This window comes from Hyperoodon ampullatus (assembly GCF_949752795.1).
Source record: "Hyperoodon ampullatus genome assembly, chromosome: 1".
NCBI classification, from domain to species: Eukaryota; Metazoa; Chordata; class Mammalia; order Artiodactyla; family Ziphiidae; genus Hyperoodon; species Hyperoodon ampullatus.
In genome coordinates, this window is record NC_136914.1 from 180,601,130 (window position 1) to 180,621,269 (window position 20,140).

The following is a 20,140-nucleotide window of genomic DNA, read 5'->3' on the forward strand; positions in this document are numbered from 1 at the left end:
AGCTGAAAGTTATGTTTCAGATCTGGCAGCTGTGTAAGCTGGTGGAATCAGGTCTAGAATCCACTTCTGTTGATTACAGTTAGTATTGTCTTATTACATCTTGTGGCTAAATTATTAAAAATGAACCATAATCAATGAAACCTTCCTTCGTTAAAAAGTACTATGTATAAATAGGTATATAAATTATGTCAGTATATCAGCTTTAAGCAGAACCTCTTCCCCAGGAATAGCCATTGATATTGTTTCACAGAATGAAACACAAAAGAATTCAAGGAATAAAATTTTGGCAGCTCAAAATATTATGGAAAGAAATGTTATATAAGTGGTGGTTTCAAAAATTTCAGAAACCCAATTATAGTTTTATCATCTACTAAAAGAGACAAATATATCAAATACAAAAACACAGAAAAGAAACATAAGCTTTGGAAAAGGTAGTCTTTTTAATAACTGCTTTTGTCACCAGGTTAAGTCATGCAGTTACAAAGTAGTTAGAAATTTCTGAAAGGATATTATTGTTAAAAAAAAGAAAAGCTAATTCTTACATAAATAATATCTAGTACTTCATTGGGACACTACTGTTCAAAAGGCCCTGGCCAAACAACTCCCAAACAAAACACAACCCCAGGTTGTTTCCAGCCCACTGGGAATGAAGCCGTGTGCAGAAGATGAGGCCTCTAAATGAGGACAAAGAGTCGGGGCCATTGGCAATGCTCAGAGCCGCCAGCCAGACTCCAAAGAGGGAGCCCAAGTGGTTTTTTTCTGGGGCACTCTACTTGAATAATTGTTCAATTAGTCAACACAATAGATCTTCAAAAGAGGACAATTAACATGATAAGGAGGTTACTGCATTCTTTGGACTATATGTCATAATTGTGGTTAGTAAATTCCAACAGTCTTAACAAAAATAGCCTCCATCATTTGCAGGTATGAAGATAACTTAATTCTCTACCAGGCTTTTTATTTTTGCTGGATGACAATATGCAATTGACAAGTTATAAATGATACTGTTTTATGTTATAAAAATACTAGCTTTTTTCATTTATTATGTTTACAGGCATTCACTGCTTGAGTCAACGTTAGGCTTGTTAAGTGACTAAAGGCAATTTTATTACAGCAGCATGTACTTATTTTATTCTAAAAGAATAAAATGCATAAAGAGAAAGTTTTTTTTGTTTGTAACCTATAAAATTGAGTTATTTTGCTGATGTAAAATACCAATAACTCACTTGAGGACCATGCTACCTTCTGAAAATGCCATATACCTGCTTCTTAAATGTGTCAAAGCACCTGATAGATCTGTCCAGAGCTGAAGTGGCAAGTGACTGACTACTCTTGGACAAAAGGTGCTTTCCCAGGGCTACAGCTGACTGTGCTGGAAACAGCCATGGAACAAGGCAGCACAGGCAGAGGGAAACGACTTTATTTAAAGGCAAAATGCCCAAATGGCTCTCTGACATAGCTAATTTCTACTATCACTTATTAGCTTATTTATGATCCCCTAACTTTTTTTCTCAAGGGGCTGATTTGGATTGACTTGTTGAGAATGGTGTCCATCATCTATTAAGTCATGAGAGAGAGATTTCTGTGGTTACATGTAAACTTGTGATAGGTCTGCAGATGAAGAGGTGAAGAGGGTAGTGAAGAAGTCAGCTGCAGTCTGGTCCGGTCTATGTGAAGGTCACACCAGCTTCATTGTACACCCTGAAGACTTTCTCAATGGCATTGACATAGGCAGCTGTTCTCAGGTCCAATCCCAGGTTATACTTCATGGCTGTGCGCATGATTTGCTGAAATGAAGGAGATGTGATGTGGAGATGGGATGTGACCCTGACTCAAGTAGCCAGGCCATGAACACACAAGGCACATAACAGCCTGGTACAAGTTACTCTAGTACCACTTCAGGACTGGACTTGGGTAGCCAAAGAGAAACTACTCAGGCAGTGAAATAACCTCGAGTCAGGAAGGACTAATTCTCTGGAATTAATACAAACTACTGTTTAGATGACAGGAAGATGTTGCTCCTTAGAATTTAAGATGTGAGTTATCTCTATGCCCTTTAGACATCCTGTAATCTGGAGCAAGTCTGATACACACTGTGGTAATTTAAATGAACTAAGGATGGGGTGATGAAAATGTTCTGGAGTGAGCGGTGATGGCTACATAGCTTCGTGAACATACTTGAAGGCTGCTAAATTATATACTTTAGAAGGGTGAATTTATGGTATGCTAATTATCTCAAAAAAAATTAACAAAATTAATATCTGCTTCTGCTATTTCAACTTGATGCCAAGTGGATAGAATCTGAACTCAAAAAGAAATTAGGAAAACTGGACTCAAACTGTGCTTAAGGCTTTGAAGTAAGGATCAAGTGGTCAAAAAACCTTTCACTTATACCAAATTCTATGTAGTAAGGTAGCTTCCTGTAGCTATAACAGTGGTGCACTAAGCTGCAACCAAGTTTGGCTGACTAAGCTAAACATGATTCCTTCTAACTTGGCATTATTTCCCAAACTTTGGAAAACATATGGCAGATCCTAAAAACAACGCCCATCATTTAAGACTGAAAAAGCACATGTTTTGGAACATTTAAACACATCGCTATTTTCTGTCACTGCACACACAATCTGGCAGCTGAGATGACACAGTTGAGCTGTACTTCACGTAACTACCAGAAACGCAAACAGCATCTGTGTACATACCCTGGCAGAGCGCTCCATGGTGTAAGCTAAGCCAGAGTGCACGATGTCTTTCTCAGAGGCACCCTGTTAGGAAAAAGAATAGTTTAACAAAACCATAAAGACATGCTTCACCTATAGAGCACAAAGGATTCTTAAGTCAATATACAGCCAGATAGAATTGTTTTTTGTCTTTCAGGAAAGATATACTTAATTTCTGTATAGTATCTTGATACCTATTTAAGTAGTCATGTTTTAACCACAATTTGGTTTTCACTATATTTGACAGCAAACAAATACTCATGAAATTAATATCATGGTAAAACACCACAGGAAAGTATGGACCAAGAAACATAGGCCAAGTAGTGGGCTCAGCACCGGTCAACCAACCATCTGAGATGCAGACCACAACAACATGTTACCCTGTCGGTGTCAGGGTACATTCATCTCCGCTCCCCAGCACATCACACAGGGCACCGAAAAGAATCCAGCTACCTCCAACAGCAGCTGTGGGGTAGAATCCTGCCTGTATATTCAGCAATGCCACAAACTTTAAAGCTGGAGGGATCTTAGCAGCTCATAATTAACCACTCTGATTCTTCTGATGAGGAAAGTGACAACCAGAGAAGTTGGCCAAAGTTACAGGTAGCTTTTTTTTAAATTTAATTTTACTTATTTTTGGCTGTGTCTGGTCTTAGTTGGGGCACATGGGCTCTGTAGTTGGCGGCACATAGGATCTCTAGTTGAGGTGTGCAATCTCAGTAGTTGTGGCCCACGGGCTTAGTTGCCCTGCGGTATGTGGGATCTTAGTTCCCCGACCAGTGATCGAATCCATGTTCCCTGCAGTGGAAGGCGGATTCTTTACCACTGGACCACCAGGGAAGTCCCCAGGTAGCTATTTTTAGAGCTGGGATATAACCCAGCATCTCTGACCACCAAATCAGCTCCTCTCTTTCCTTTGCCAATTATCTCTGTAAGTCACTTTGTTTCAACGGGTTCCTCTATCTAATTTGTTTTTTGGACTGTTTTCTAAAGTTAGGACAAATAACTATCACCACCACTCTTAATATGATATATATAGCTAGCAAACACATCCTGATATGCCAAATAAAAACTTGTTGTTGGTGAGCCACTTTTTATATATGCTGAACTTTATCTAATTAATACTTATTCACTTAAGAAGGTATATTTCTGTAACACTTATATCAATTAAGAAACATATGGGGGACTTCCCTGGTTGGCACAGTGGTTAAGAATATTCCTGCCAATGCAAGGGACATGGGTTCGCGCCCTGGTCTGGGAAGATCCCACACGCCTCAGAGCAACTAAGCCCATGCGCCACAACTCAGCCTGCGCTCTAGAGCCCGCGAGCCACAACTACTGAGCCTGTGTGCCGCAACTACCGAAGCCCGTGATCTGCAATGAGAAGCCACCGCAATGAGAAGCCCGCATACCGCAACAAAGAGTAGCTCCCGCTTGCTGCAACTAGAGAAAGCCTGTGCGCAGCAATGAAGACCCAACGCAGCCCAAGATAAATAATAAATTAATTAATTAAAAAAAAAAAAAAGAAACATGGAACTTCCCTGGTGGCGCAGTGGTTAAGAAACCACCTGCTAATGCAGGGGACACAGATTTGAGCCCTGGTCCGGGAAAATCCTACGTGCCGTGAAGCAACTAAGCCCATGTGCCACAACTACTGAGCCTGCGCTCTAGAGCCCGCAAGCCACAAGTACTGAGCCCACGTGCCACCACTACTGAAGCCCGCGCACCTAGAGCCCATGTTCCGCAGTAAGAGAAGCCACTGCACTGCAATGAAGAGTAGCCTCCACTCGCTGCAACTAGAGAAAGCCCGCACGCAGCAACTAATTCGCAACACAGCCAAAAAATAAATAAAATTAAATTAAAAAAAAAAAACAAACAGAGAAACATATAGGTTAAGCTTTGTTTTTTTCTTTCTTTCTTTTTTTTTTTTTTGCGGTACGCAGTCCTCTCTCTGTTGTGGCCTCTCCTATTGCGGAGCACAGGCTCCGGACGTGCATGCCCAGCGGCCATGGCTCACGGGCCCAGCCGCTCTGCAGCATGTGGGATCTTCCAGGACCGGGGCACGAACCCGTGTCCCCCGCATTGGCAGGCGGACTCTCAACCACTGCGCCAACTACTGCGCCACCAGGGAAGCCCTGAGATTTGTTTTGTTCTACCAAGTTAGGAACAGGAAAACTTGCTTTACAAGTGGAATACTGCTATTCCTTTCACCCACTCATTCATTCACCAAACATTTACTGAGTACCTACTATGTTCCAGGCACTCTTCTAGGTACTGGGGACACAGCAGAAAACAAAATAATGAAAATTCTCTGTTCTCCTGGAGTTTATATTCTAGTTAGAGGAGACAGCATATAAAAAACCATGAGGCTGAGTGAGATCACCAAAATTTTGAATTCAGACTGAGAAGTGGTTCAGGGACTGAGGACTTCCAATGTTAACAGGGTACAGGGATGACAAGGATCAGCAGAAGGACTGGCGAGTGAAGCAGGAAGAAACCCAGGAGGATGTGGTGTCCTGGAAGCTAAGAAATATTTCCAGCGGGAGTGATCACCTGTGACCAGTGAAGTAAGATGAGGACTGAAAAATGACCGCTAGGTTTGGTGATGCTGCCACCACTGGTTACCTTGACAAGAACAGTTCTGGTGGAGTGGTGGGCAGAATAGGAGGTTTGAGTATAGAACTGGGGACAGAGTATACACAACTCTTAAGGAGGTTTGCTATACGAGAAATAAAAATAGCAAGACCTGGAAGGGCAAGTGGGATTAAGATTTATATTTTTTAAGGCAGCATTTGTTACATTGATAGGAATGACTGAATAGAGGGAAAACGATGCAAGAGAAAGGGGAAGGTGTGCTCGAGCAGTGCATTTGAGAGACTGAAAACAGCCCAGAACAAGACTCGGGCTGAGATGGAAGCACAAAGAGTTGCTCAAGGGTACAGATACCAGGAGCTGGGTAGATGTGGACGTTCCCTGACTGCTTCACTTTTCTGTGAATAGATAACCAGGTCATGAACTGGAGTGCAGGGAGAGAAAAAAGGAGAAAATATGATATAATTAACGAAGAGAATGAGAGAATGAATGGAACAGGGAAAAGTAGTTTAACTGCTGGGCAGCTGAGAGCCTACTTTAAGTCTGAAGAGTCAGCAGGGCCTCCTGCTACAGTGGAGGAATGGAGGGAGCAGAGAGCGAAATTTCCTCGGGGTTCAGGTACTAACAAGGGAGTGTGATGAAGCAAAACAAGACCAGAGAGTGACTGTAATGATGGGCAATGGAATTTCAGTGAAGACAGGTGTGATGAAGGACAGTGAAAAGATGATCAGGTCAATGATGTAGGTCCTGGCAGGGCCACAGCATGGCTGGGGAGGAGGAAACTAAAAGCAAGGAGCTGGGGGAAAAAACTGGGTTTTCAACTGACACTTATTACAAGACTGCTGCAATAAGTAAGTCAAGAGATGAGAAATAGCATTAAAGTCTAAAATTAGAAGCACCGAAAGCATTTGAAAACTGGAAGACTGATACATTGGGCAAAGATTATTTTAAAAAAGCATAAAAATGAAAGGCATCATGGCTCTGTCTTCCTAACCAACTGGCTGTCCTCTTCACTCCCTCTCCAGGTTTCAGTCTGATTGACTATGTGGCAGGCGTGTGCTGGGACATGGGGCGACCACAGGGAGGAGCAAGAATCCCATCTTAAAGCCGCAGCAACAGCAGGGCCTATAAACGCACTAAGTGACTTGTGATGGAAGGATGGGTGAAATGCTGGCAGGCAGAGAGGACTTTCAGGAAAAGCCACTGAGATGTGATACTCAAGCAGGGAGTGGGTCTGGGTGTTCCAGAAGGAGGGACCAGAACTAAGACACATGGTTCTGGGAAAGAGGAAGGTTCTTTGAGGAGAGTTACCCAGAGTGGCAAAAGCATCTTTTCTCCTTCAAAACAAAACCCTTAACATTTCCCCATGTTGCAATGTAGTCTTAAATTATTTCCCATGACTGAATATTTCATAAGAAGACATATTATCACTTAGCCATTTCCCTGCCCCCCACCACTGGATTGTAAAATCAAACCTAATTTTAAAAATGACTGTAAACACAGTTCCAATGACATCATGCACGGACTCATTCCTCTCCTTTAAAATTGTTTTCTTAGGATTAACTCCCAGAGGTGATGTTATTGTAAGTGTCAAAGGGCAGGAACTCTTTAATAAGTCTTTTGCATTGTCATCAGAATAAAGGTACAACTGCTTCACAACAGACATGGTGAGTATAAGATCCATTAATTGTTTATGCTAGTTTAATACATTAAAGAATCCTTATTTTAATGTATATTTCTTTAACAACGAGGTTAAACATTTTTTTCTAGGCCTACTTCTGATTTTTTTCATGTCGCCTGCTACTTACTGGTAAAGAAATTCTTTGTGATGTGTATTAATATATCCTGTCAATAGCTAATTAACAACAAATAGTTTTTCTCATCTGTCTTCTTTGACTCTTATTTGTGTCCATATAGTAATTTCAATTTTTTACATAGGTCAATCTAATGTTTACTTTTCAATTCTTTCCATTTCTCTAAAGCTTAAAATAGTTAAAATACACAATAACTCTTCACCATTATGTTAGAATCACTTGTTGAGTCATCTGTATTGTAAAAGTATCAAAAGCAGAACCATGAATTATTTCAAACTAAGATTCTTACTCCATTTTTAGAATGTAAGGAAAGAGGAAGTCATATAACTGTCATGTTGATAACCACACCTTAATCCCATTTAATACAGCTGGCCTGACCTAAAGAAGACAGCAGGCAGTGTATGTGATGCCACCACAAGCACACTCACCGATATCCTGTCTTGGAACTCTGCTGTGGGTACAACGGGAATAGTTCCACCATGCTTTCCAAATTTCCTTTCCAAACTCTCTTGAACAGACACTATAAAAAGCCAAGAGATGAAGATACGATATTGCTAGTAGAAAAAAAATGAAGTAGAAACAAAAGTAGTCCCAAACTATATCCACAGCCCCAAACACTAATGACATAAAACCTTCAACACTAATAACATAAAAGGGTTACTCACTTAAATCTCAGTTAAAAGGAATAAAGCACTTTGCCAAATTCCTATATAAATGTGAATTTAGGTCACTGCTCTGTTTCCATAACACCCATTAGCAGGGATTTTCCTTGGCTCTTTTAAAAAGAAAATGCTGAGGCAAAAAGGAATGGAAATCGATGGAACACTTCACCCAGATTCTCAGAGTGGGCTCAGTAAAGCTCAGTTGGAGGTCTTGGTCTTATTTCAGCTTGAGGAAAATTCTAGTGTCAACTCTGGAGCCTATTCTAGTCAAAGACAAAACAGTATTCTCATCATAAGACTCAAAAAATTCTTGACAATAGATAGGGCTTTACCAAAAGCAACCTGAGATAGAAATGGATGAGTATCAGCAGGAGCTCCTGGTTTAAAATGATACTCTTTATACTATTAACTTACAGATTAGGTTCTGGGAACCAGAACATACTCGCAGAATAAACATTGGAATATAAATATATTCCAGAGAGTTAATATAGTGAATACCTATAAAGAAATTGTGTATTTTTGGTCTAAGACTCATGAGTCAGAATAGTTTTCGTTCTGAGACTAAACAAAAAGGAAATTAGCCCTTTTATTAAGTGCAGGCTTTCCCCAACCTTTTAGATGACCCAAAAGATTACTTTTGCAGAACAGGATAATCAGAACTTACTGAGCAAGTGGTAGTTAGAATCCCTTTCATATTTGAAGGTCAAACGGCCATAGCTGACATGATTTAGATTCTTCAGCCACTCAAAGTAAGACACTGTCACTCCTCCAGCGTTCAAGTAGAGATCCTATACACAAAAAAATGAGGAGATGATGGTCTTAATAAAAGCTTACAATGAACGTGAGCTCATTGTTTAATAGCAAAGCAGATTAAGCTTCAAGCTTCCCAAATACATCTTAGATGGTATCAGAAATTTTACACTTAAACAAACCCCCTTCCCAATACATCTAAGGCTTTCTCCCTTTGGAAAAAAAAATAATTTATTGGTTTATTAATCAGCAAGCATTTGATCAGAGGTTTTAGAGCCTCTTCTCCACCAAAAAAATTCTGAGAAAATTGCCTGCCCACTAACCACTGGTTTGGATGGTCCAAGGGTGTCTTGCCAGAAGATTAGTGTTCACTCTCCCACTACATAAAGGCAGTCTATTTCAGTTAAACTGAATTTAAGTGCTTTCAGCAAAAGCAGTTCTTCAAAATGCATTGCGAGTCCACACTAACTTCTAATTTCCAATGACCTTTTGGTACAGACCCCATGCTTAACCACTGAAAAACTTAAGCACATGTTACTCATATTAGCTTTCTGAGTAAGACAGCAAGGCACATTTGAAAGATAGAGTAGTACTTCTAGCACATTATACATTTATATAACTGGATTTTAAGAAGTCTAAATACATACTCAAGAAAGAGCCTGAAGTTGGAAGAAAATGTTCAGGTCCAATATAAGACAGGCTTATTATATTAACCACACTTCTACTTTATTTTCTTAAAAGCAAAATAAAGGGACTTCCCTGGTAGTCCAGTGGTAGAGAATCTGTCCTGCAATGCAGGGCACATGGGTTTGACCCCTAGTCAGGGAACTAAGATCCCACATGCTGCGAGGCAACTAAACCCGCACACCACAACTACTGAGCCCGAGCGCCTCAACTAGAGAGCCTGCAAGTAGAGAGCCTGCGTGCAGCAAACTACAGAGCCCACACGCTCTGGAGCCCGCCTGCCACAACTACAGTGCCCACACGCCCTGGAGCCTGCATGCCACAACTAGAGAGAAGCTTGCAAGCCACAGCCAAGAGCCTGTGCGCTGCAACAAAAGATCCCGCATCCCGCAACTAAGACCCGACGCAGCCAAAAATAAATATAGATAAATAAATAAAAGTTTAAAACAAAATAAAGATGAAGAATTCATCACTAAGGCTTGGGAAACTAACAACCCTCCTCTCCCCCCAGTTCCTTGCAAAAGACAATTATGATTCCATGTACATATAAAATATGGCAAATGTAGATTACTTACTGGAATAACCATGATGTTCCTCTCTAGGAAAATCTTATCAGCTTCTGGAGTTGTCGGTCCATTGGCACCTTCAGCAATGATCTGCAAGAAAGTCACGAACATAGAGAAATGCCAATAACACCATCAAATCCCCTCCAGCTGAGCTCAAGAGATGTGTGGGGGACGGGGCTGTGGGAGAGAAGCAAAATCCCACTTTAAATTGTATGCTTGGGGACTTGTATGGCCAAAAAGTTTATTTGGGTTTTTCCATAAGATGGTAACGAACCTGAAGGAACATTTTGGCCACCCCAATACATCCCAATAAAGCTGTTTTCATTTTTTTAAAAAAAAGAGGAAACCCATTAGAGCTTTTCTATGACTCTCAGTGTCACTCCACATTGGTAAGGTTGAATCCATCATGCTGTCACCTTGGCTTTGACTCTGGGTGCATTGGTCCTGGTCAGCTGCTTCTCACTGGCAGCAGGGATCAATATGTCACAGTCAGCCTCCAAGATGTTCCCTTCATAGATCTTTGCTTTGGGGAAGCCCAGGATTGTTCCATGTTGCTATAATTGATTGAAAATCAGAATTAATGGTTGCAACAGAGTTTAAATGTTTATGTTTAGTGCCTATGATATGAAGACTCATTTAGTAGGAGGTCTTTGAGTTACATTAAAAAAAATAAGCAAACAAAATGAAAAGACAACCCACAGAATGGGAGAAAATACTTGTAAACGAAGCGACCAACAAGGGATTAATCTCCAAAATATACAAACAGCTCATGCAGCTCAATATCAAAAAAACAAACAACCCAATCAAAAAATGGGTGGAAGATCCAAATAGACATTTCTCCAAAGAAGACATACAGATGGCCAAGAGGCACATGAAAAGACGCTCAACATCACTAATAATTAGAAAAATGCAAATCAAAACTACAACGAGGTATCACCTCACACCGGTCAGAATGGCCATCATCAAGAAATCTACAGACAATAAATGCTGGAGAGGGTGTGGAGAAAAGGGAACCCTCTTGCACTGTTGGTGGGAATGTAAGTTGATACAGCCACTATAGAGGACACTATGGAGGTTCCTTAAAAAACTAAAAACAGAGCTACCATATGATCCAGCAGTCCCACTCCTGGACACATATCTGGAGAAAACCATAATTCGAAAAGACACATGTACCCCAATGTTCACTGCAGCACTATTTACAACAGCCATGACATGGAAGCAACCTAAGTGTCCATCGACAGATGAATGGATAGAGAAGATGTGGTACGTATATACGGTGGAATATTAATTACTCAGCCATAAAAAAATGAAATAATGCCATTTGCAGCAACTAGAGATTATCATACTAAGTGAAGTAAGTCAAAAAAAGAAAGGCAAATACCATATGATATCATGTATATATGGAATCTAAAATATGGCAGTCTAAAAAGGATGCAATAATGCCATTTGCAGTGACCTGGATGGACCTAGAGATTGTCATACTGAGTGAAGTCAGAGAAAGACAAACATCATATGATATTGCGTGTATGTGGAATCTAAAAATGGTACAAATGAACCTATTTACAAAACAGAAATAGAGTCACAGATGTAGAAAACAAACTTATGGTTATCCGGGGGGAAGGCAGGGAGGGATAAATTGGGAGATTGGGATTGACACATATACAGTACTCTGTATAAAACAGATAACTAATAAGGACCTGTATAGCACAGGGAACTCTACTCAATACTCTGTTATCACCTGTATAGGAATAGAATCTAAAAAAGAATGGATATATGTATAACTGACTCACTTTGCTGTACAGCAGAAACTAACAGAACACTGCAAATCAACTATACTCCAATAAAAATTAATTTAAAAAAACAATGCAAACAGATTTCAATAATACTTTTTTCAACTTTACAACATTCAGGTGGTCAAACTGTTCAGATATTACATTAACATACCAATTTGAAGTCTTCCAGTTCCTTTGGGTCAATACCATCTGGATTCCATATGCTCCCATCAGATTCACCAACACCAACACATTTAGCACCAAAACGATGTAAATATCTCATAGAATGCAGGCCCACATTACCAAATCCCTGTGAAGAACAGTTGTACATGAAACAAGAGTCAAAGTCCTAGCACAGATGATAAATGTCATATTCTGACCAATACAATTCTGTTGGTTTAGAAGTAATTCTCAAAATACTTTTGATAAAAGAAACAATGTCTCTCTTCAACAATAAATTTCTGGTTCGGAATGTGGAACCCAACCCTTTGTCCTCTGTGATAATGAGTCCTGAAGACATTCAGTGACATGCAGCCTTATTGGCCTATAAAGAAACGGCAGTGATGTCAACAACGCTACCTAGGACCTCAGTTCCTGATGACCAGATATCCTATGGTCGTGAAAAGATAAGTCAGTAATTGGGAGGGGTATGGGTTTTATTTTAAAGTAGGATTCAACTTAATTTTGATTCCTCTAAGTAAACTAATCAAAACACCACACAAAAGTTGTGTAAACCTTTCTGTATACACATAATAGTTTAAGAGATGTCCCCTTCTGGATACAATTTCAATTTAAATATCAAACAAAAGAAGTTGATGATAGTTTCATATGTTTCTGAGAGATACTTGGTTTAGTCACATGAATCTTACCAAGGTTCAAAAAACAAAGGATGTATTACTCTGCATATGTCCATTTTAAAACTTAAGAGATCCAAAGAATCAAATTTTAAAAACTGCAAATCTAGGGGCTCCAATTGAGGAGGAGTACAAGGATGTGCAACTCACCTCTTCCCAGAAATACATCAAAAATACATCTACAAATGGAACAATTCTCACAGAATACCTACTGATCACTAGACCTCAAACACCTGAAAGGACAAGAAAGATCCCCATATAATCAGGTAGGACAAAATGGAAAAAAAAAAAGAAAAAAGGAGCTGGGATGGGACCTGTGCCCCTGGAAGGCAGCTGTAAAAGAGGAAAGAAAGGTTCCCACACTCTGGGAAGCCCCATCACCGGTGGGAAGATCAGAAAGGGAGCTTCAGAGGCTCAGAGGAGAGAGCAACAACTGGTTTGTGGAAGCTTGGGATTAGCAGATGCAAACTATTATATATAAGATGGATAAACAACAAGGTCCAACTGTATAGCTCAGGGAACTATATTATAACTGAATCACTTTGCTGTACAGCAGAAATCAACACAAATCAACTCTACTCCAATAAAATTAAAAAAAACTGCACATCTTAAAACACTGAAAAACTTACATGTGTATCAGTTATTCTTTAAGAAAGCAAACGTTTTTACCTGAACAACAAATGTTTTATCTCCAAATCCTGGTGTCATTCCTAAAATACTCATGTAAGAAGCTTCATTGATGAAGTTTTCAATCCCATGGAAAACTCCCCGACCAGTAGCAGAGATCCGTCCGTGGATTCCACCCTGACTGATGGGCTTACCGGTAACACAGGCATGGGCATTAATATCCTGCAAAGGAAGGGCAAAACTTAAAAGATGAAATGTCAACATCAATTTCTATGAGGAACCAACATAAAGAAGCGTTAAAGTGGAAACACATTCATTTAACTAATATGCTCATTAGGAGTGTGTGTGTGTTTAAAGTATACTTTCATCAATAGGGGGGAGTCTCACCTTTTCAAATTTCTGTTCCTAGAAAATATATAATAAAGTAGACTTTTCTGATGGGAGAAACAGGGTTTTTAGGAATTAAACATCAAGTAAATACAAATAGCAATATCACACAAGTAGAGATAGTTCAGCTTAAAACTATTATTCCTTCACCAAATGTTTAAGCCCTACTAAGTAAGGGTATACATGTCACCTGTAATTGTCTTAAAAAAGTTATCATAAGACTTGAGCATGTCACCAAAACAGAACCTAAGATAGGAAGAGCCATTACAGTGTTCATGGATGGGAAGACTCAACACTGTAAAAATATTTTTCTGCCAAACTAATCTAGAAATTCAATTAAGTGTCACTTTTAAAAAAGAACTTTAAAAGATAACTTAAGTTCACCTAAGAGTGGACTAACAAAACTATTCAAGGAATAAGAAAGAAAGAAAACAAAATAACTAAGCTTTGCAGGGCAACTGGAATACCTATCAAGATAAAAAGCCATTAATCCAGAAATTCTAATTCTATACTATATATACAATTGTATATATACAAAAAATTGTGTATATATAGTATGGTATTACTGGAGTTAAAAAAAGGGGTACACGTGGGTGAGACACAGAGGCCCATGCCCATGTGTCAGTAGAGCACCTCCTGTAGTAGCTGTTAGCTCTAAGAAGCTGAGTGGGAGAGTAAGTCTTCTCCTTTCTGTACTCTCTGTATTGACAGTATGCATGTATTCTAGTTCAGAAACAAGTATAATTAGAAGGAAGAAAGGGGCTTGGGAGGGCTTCCCTTCCAAGGGATAAACTGGAAGCAACCAGAACAGTGCATAATAGACAAATCTGTTGTCTTCTGTGGGACAGGAGAAACTAGAGACAGTCTTATTGTATATAGGAAATCAATATTACATACAGGAAGCATTTTAAGTCAGTGGCTGAAGTATGGACTATTTAATAAATTTGTTGAGGCAATTTGCTACCTATGTGAAACAAGATAAAGTGCCTTACTTCATATCATATTCCCTACCCCCCAATGTATGTTCTAGCTGGATAAGTTAAAAAGTGACTGTTTAAGAACTTAAAAAGTAACTTTAAATAAGAATTTTTAGAATTGTATTAGCTGTGTCATTACCAACAAAAAGAACAAAAGTAAAAAAACCAAAACAAAACAGTCTAGTAAAGTGATTTATGGAATTAGTAGTTTTCCCACGGTTTTCCTTCATGAATAGTTAACGCTTATGAATACAGAATTGCAAACCAAGTAAGTGCCAAATGCTTTTGAACAGAGAAAATGCAAATGCTGGAGCTGACAGCAATCCTGTCTGAGGTCAGGCACGGTGCCGGTTGGCTGGCTGGCTGCGAGATGCCCAGCATACCTAATTGTTTTGGAAGCCTGGGCCCGGGTGGAGAACTCGCTTGCTCTCCAGCACCCACACTTCTGGGCGAGGCTAGGCAAAAGGAGCTGCGTGTTCAGGTACACGTCTGAAAACGAGAAACAAAAACTGCGGCTTCTTACCTTAGGCTCTGATTTTGTATTTCCTATCACTTTAAGGAGGACAGTCTTTTACCAGTGTTTAGTCCAAGGTTTAGTTGGCAGGGCCTCACAAAACTTTCTTTTGTCACCTTTGGGAGAGAGCTATGAATAACAATGTACTGCCCACTGTTCTGTACTATTCAATCTGATGCCTTGCTTCAAAAGAATGAAAGACCATAACCAGAGCTCATTTAACATAAGAAGGTGACACGGAAGAGCAACATTTTGGAAATGTCAAAACCAAAATTCTTTGAAGTGTCTCATACTGCTCCTGTTTTATTTCAGGGGATTGGTGGAATTTACCTGGTTCAGTGTTTATAAATATTTATTTTTTATGCTTACTGAGGGCCAGTTATAATTATACTGTCATTCACTTAATCTTCATGACTGTCTCATGAACTAGGTGCTATTATTATTGTCATTTTACATATAAGGAAAGTGAGGCACAGAGAGCTGAAGGCACTTGCCCCAGGTCACAGAGCTGGTATGTGAAGGAGCCAGTCCCAGAATCCAGGGTGTCTGAGTGTGCTCCCAACTACACACTACATCACCCCCCAGGAAACGAAACAAGCCTAAATCCCTCCATTAGATGCCCCCTTCCTTCCTTTTAGAGGAAACAATATTCCTCCTCTTCTAAGGCTGATCTTTCCACTAGGGCCCTTAAAAGATGAATCTGTGGCCCACACCAATCAACATGCCAAGAACAACAAAAGCCTTTCTCTTTAGACAACAGGCACCTTTCAAGCTGTCTCCTCCCTAGTGCCATTTTTCTTAAGTGAGGGCTACTCTTCATGCCCTACTTCCCTCTCAACACGCCCTTGCAGTCTGGCTCCAACCTCACTATTCCAATCTAGTTGCTGAATTGCTCTCTTCTCAGAACCACCCCCTCAGAACATCCACAACGCGAAGCTCTTGGCACTTCTCATTCTTTTCTAACTAATTGTTCCTCCCCTCCAGCCCCCAATCACTCTTCAATCTGTCCATTCCTCTCCAACACTATGGCAGGCCAATATCATCTCTTTTGGGCTCCTGTGTAGTCTCCTGTCCCCAACAATCCCATTCTCTGCTGCACACAGAGTGAAGCTTACTGTGTCACACACCTGCTTACAATTAGCACTTCACTGGCTTCCCTCTGTTTTCAGGACAAAGACCAAAGTCCTTGCCGTCACCTACAAGGTAGGAATCTGGTCCGACTCTCCTCTGCTGGCCTCTCTCATGACCTCTCTACTCTGGCCACCATAGTGTTCCCTCAGCCTCTCAGGTTCACCTCTTTTCACATCAGGACCTTTACCCAGGTGCTTCCTTCTGCTTCCAACCCTTGGCCGGTGCCACTTCCCCTGGTTGATGTGTACTCATCTTTCAGAGTGCAGACCAGAAGGTTACGTCTCAAGTAGGCTTTCCTGATCCAGAGACGTGGTCAGGTCCCCAGTACTCTTCATAGCATCAAAACTCTTCTTTCTAGCCTTTACCCCAATCGTATTGAACTCCTTGCTGTACTTTAAGCCTCCTGTGTAGTAGGTGCTCTCTATATATTTTTAAAATAAATTGTGAGCAGTTAGGGTAGGGGGTCCCTGGAGGAAGAATACCAGGCATGGCTTTCTTGACATGAGAAGCCATTTTGTGATCTAAGCCATTTTATCAAAGCCTGTCTACAATGCTTAGACTTGAACAGGTCTCAATAATTAATGATCTTAAGGGAACAAAAGAATGTTATCAAGCAAGAGAAGTAACAATAGCCAAGGTAATTTATCAGTTGTAAAGACTCCCAGTTCTGTTTCAATGGTAAAGATAAGCCTGAAGTGCTCAACCTTCAGATCAACCGGAACCTAAGGGATGACGATGTTGACCTTTTTTTTTTTTTTTTGCGTTACGCGGGCCTCTCACTGTTGTGGCCTCTCCTGTTGCGGAGCACAGGCTCCGGACGCGCAGGCTCAGCGGCCATGGTTCACCGGCCCAGCCGCTCTGCGGCATGTGGGATCTTCCCGGACCGGGGCACGAACCCATGTCCCCTGCATCAGCAGGCGGACTTTCAACCACTGCGCCACCAGGGAAGCCCTGTTGACCTTTTCTGATCTTAGTGACTTAACTAAAGCTTGAACTCTGCCAGCCACCCAAGTCCCTTCATGAATATGCAGGTACCCTTAACTTAAAACTTCCCCAATTTTGCTGTTCAGGGAGACACTGCTTTGGGAGAGATCCCAGTGTTCTCCCTACTTGCTGCAAGTAATAAATCCTTCTACCGATCTTTGGCTTGGTTGTGTCTTTTGGCTCGACACCCACCAAGAGGTGAACCCAGTTTTTGGGTAACAAAATGTCGTTTCAACTCACTTTCTCTTCCTACTCCTTAAGTGTTTTTCAAGGTTCCATCCCTTTCAAGGACGAAGTTAGTTGTTCTTCTTGTGTTCTGTATTAATGGCACTACTTCTGCTCAGTCCCCAGACTCTAAGTCCTCCTGGTTCTTTCTGACTCAATCCTGTCCTTTTCCTTGGTCCCACAGATGCAACCCAGTCCTGCTGAGTCTACCTCTGTCATAAGCCAATGCTTCTCCCCAGCCCTATCGCTCCCGGCTGTGAAGACAGACACTGACGCTGTGGAGGCCATCTCTTTGCTCCAGCCTAACACTGCTGCCCGCCCCTCTTCCCTAAGGAAGGGTCAGCATCAAAGGCTCCCCACTGACTAGCAAGTAAAATAAAAACACTGGGACTTGAGTATTTTTCTACTCTTTCACTTACTTCATCGTTCTCTTACTACCTTTCTAAATGTGCCTTATCTTCAGACAATCTGAGCTCTACAGTCTCCCCTCCTATCCTCCAAATCTCCATGTTTAAATTCTATCCATTTTCAATGTCCAGCCCTGAGCAAATACCTCTTCCAGGAAGCCTGCTTTTAGAAACTCTCCACCCTGCTATTACACTATCTACATACCTTATCTGCTTAATGTGTCTTAGTTCCTTTGAGGGAAAAGCCCGAATCAAATGCTTTCTTATTTCCCTTTTACTGTCTTGTAATGTATCCTGCCCTGGGAGGTGATCTTTGAGGGCCCATCCCAGCGGTCAGGATAGGGTTGCATATGAGTAAAAGCTCAATCCAAGTTCACTGCATTTATGATATAAGGTAGACAGAAGTAATATATAAAATCACGATATGATTAAAGGAGAGGAGAATAACCCAGTGAATTCTCCCCTTATACATATCATCATTTGAACTGTTATTTCTGGTAGGTAGCAAATGAAGCCCTCAGAGCTTTTGGTGGGTACTCACATAGTGCCCTATGGTGCTAGCATAGGTGTCAGCAATCCAGGACATCTCCCGCTCGCCTGTGCTCATGTCTGGGGCAGGCACATCAACGCCAGGACCTGGGGGCACAGGGAAAGGCCATCGCACCAATTTTTAAGATAAATGCATCTCAAACACATAGATCCTTGCAATTCTCTATAACAACAAAGCTACCATGGCTAGAAAACTTTAGATTTCACCTAGGTTACTAATTCAAGTCATAGAAATACTTATTAAATGTTTCATTACAAAATTTACAGATACAGTGTTACATGATAACTTCTCCCACTGGTGTTCACTTGCTATGTGAAATTAGCTATGCACAACTGATAAGCCGCTCAACAGATTTCTGAATGTTGCAAGCATAGGCAAACCAGTTTAGCCTCTCTTGACCTCAGTTCCTTAAATTGTACTTAGAGATAACAGTACCATAAGGAGGGTTGTTATGGTTAGAAAGTTTATGTGTATGAGACAGCACAGTGACATACTTGCTTACTGGGGGTGTAAGCCCTCCTCACCAAGTAGAAAAAGGGAAAAGACACACTGCTGAAGTATTATGTTAAGCCCCATAATACTTTTACCTGTGACATAATGCTGCTTTGACCTATTATTCAAAGCTTACTCTGTACAGAAAGTTTTAGGACTTGACTTTCAGTTCCTCAGATCAGCAAATAAAAAGTTTGAGGATAACAAGAAGCTAGCCCCCAGGCAGCAACAAGTGCCAATGACAGCACTAATGCTGATGTCGAGATCCCAGATGGAAATGTATTAAATGGTGCCCACTCAAATCTGTAAAGGCAGGAATACATAGAAATATACCCATCAAAACAGTAAGAATACAATACAAAACAACCTAATTATTTAATGGGTCATCTATACAAAGAAATACTATGCAGTCATTACAAAGAATGATGTACATCCATGTAAATGACGGGATCATCACCAAAACATACATGTGGCAAAAAAAGCAGGTTTCATATAGCATGTATAAGTTCCCATTCACATAAAATTCTCTTTATATATACCGATGTATAATAACTATACATATTTCCATGTGTATATATGTATGCAGAGGTTTAGAAAGATATGCACAAACTTTTTCACTATGTTTAGACTTCAGCATTGTTTATAACTTTCTATATTGTTTTAATTGTAAAATACAAACTCGTTATCTTTATAAAAAGAAAAACACAACTTTTAAATGATTAAACTATTGTCTCCCAAATTAAGTTCTTTCTAAGAGGTATACTTGAGTTCTTCCTATAATTAGTACTTTTAATCAACAGAATAAGGGCTTCCCTGGTGGTGCAGTGGTTGAGAGTCCGCCTGCCGATGCAGGGGACACGGATTCGTGCCCTGGTCCGGGAAGATCCCACATGCCGTGGAGCGGCTGGGCCCGTGAGCCATGGCCGCTGAGCCTGCGCGTCCGGAGCCTGTACTCCGTAACAGGAGAGGCCACAACAGCGAGAGGCCCGCGTACCGCAAAAAAAACCAAAAACAGAATAAGGTCCATTCTAATATTCTACATTTTAGGCGCCCAGGCCCTACATATGTACTTCTTTATACAAGTTGTGATGTAATGATACAGGATTGGTGTAAGACAACTTTGAAATGGTCAAAGTTTTGTTTTTTACACTCTTGCTCCCCCTTCCGTACCCAACCTGTAAGTCTCCTATGTCCTGGTACTCTTCTCCTTAGGCATCTTACAAATATCAAGAAGTCTAACTTCCCCCAATCCACCCTCACCCCATACAACTTTCCTGCTTGGAACAGTTAATGCCATATCCTAGCCTCATCCTCTAACAAAAGGGCTCCACTGTTCCATTGGCCACAATTCCCATTCCTTTACAGTGACATACCTCAACTGGAGGGTAATACAAGTATATTTAATCATATTGCTTTTCTCCTAAGGTATAAATGA

General features: G+C 40.6%; 1 protein-coding gene and 1 long non-coding RNA gene across 2 annotated transcripts in view; one reads left to right on the forward strand and one right to left on the reverse strand.

Annotated features, from left to right (window-relative positions):
• Positions 1 to 421: 421 nt before the first annotated feature.
• GLUD1 (glutamate dehydrogenase 1) overlaps positions 422 to 20,140 on the reverse strand; it is a gene marked incomplete at its 5' end in the record, with an annotated part of 41,115 nt that continues 21,396 nt past the window's right edge. Inside the window, 9 exons of the mRNA XM_079711678.1 lie at positions 422 to 1,787; positions 2,700 to 2,762; positions 7,552 to 7,643; positions 8,450 to 8,573; positions 9,795 to 9,875; positions 10,202 to 10,339; positions 11,730 to 11,867; positions 13,081 to 13,260; positions 18,205 to 18,299. Of these exons, the coding sequence (XP_079567804.1) occupies positions 1,668 to 1,787; positions 2,700 to 2,762; positions 7,552 to 7,643; positions 8,450 to 8,573; positions 9,795 to 9,875; positions 10,202 to 10,339; positions 11,730 to 11,867; positions 13,081 to 13,260; positions 18,205 to 18,299 (1,031 nt within the window). The 3' untranslated portion in view covers positions 422 to 1,667. The remainder of the gene's footprint in view (positions 1,788 to 2,699; positions 2,763 to 7,551; positions 7,644 to 8,449; positions 8,574 to 9,794; positions 9,876 to 10,201; positions 10,340 to 11,729; positions 11,868 to 13,080; positions 13,261 to 18,204; positions 18,300 to 20,140) is intronic.
• Positions 3,277 to 17,639, forward strand: LOC307058320. The gene is made up of 3 exons (XR_013811092.1): positions 3,277 to 3,320; positions 6,867 to 6,976; positions 17,441 to 17,639. It is a non-coding gene; the product is annotated as an uncharacterized lncRNA (long non-coding RNA).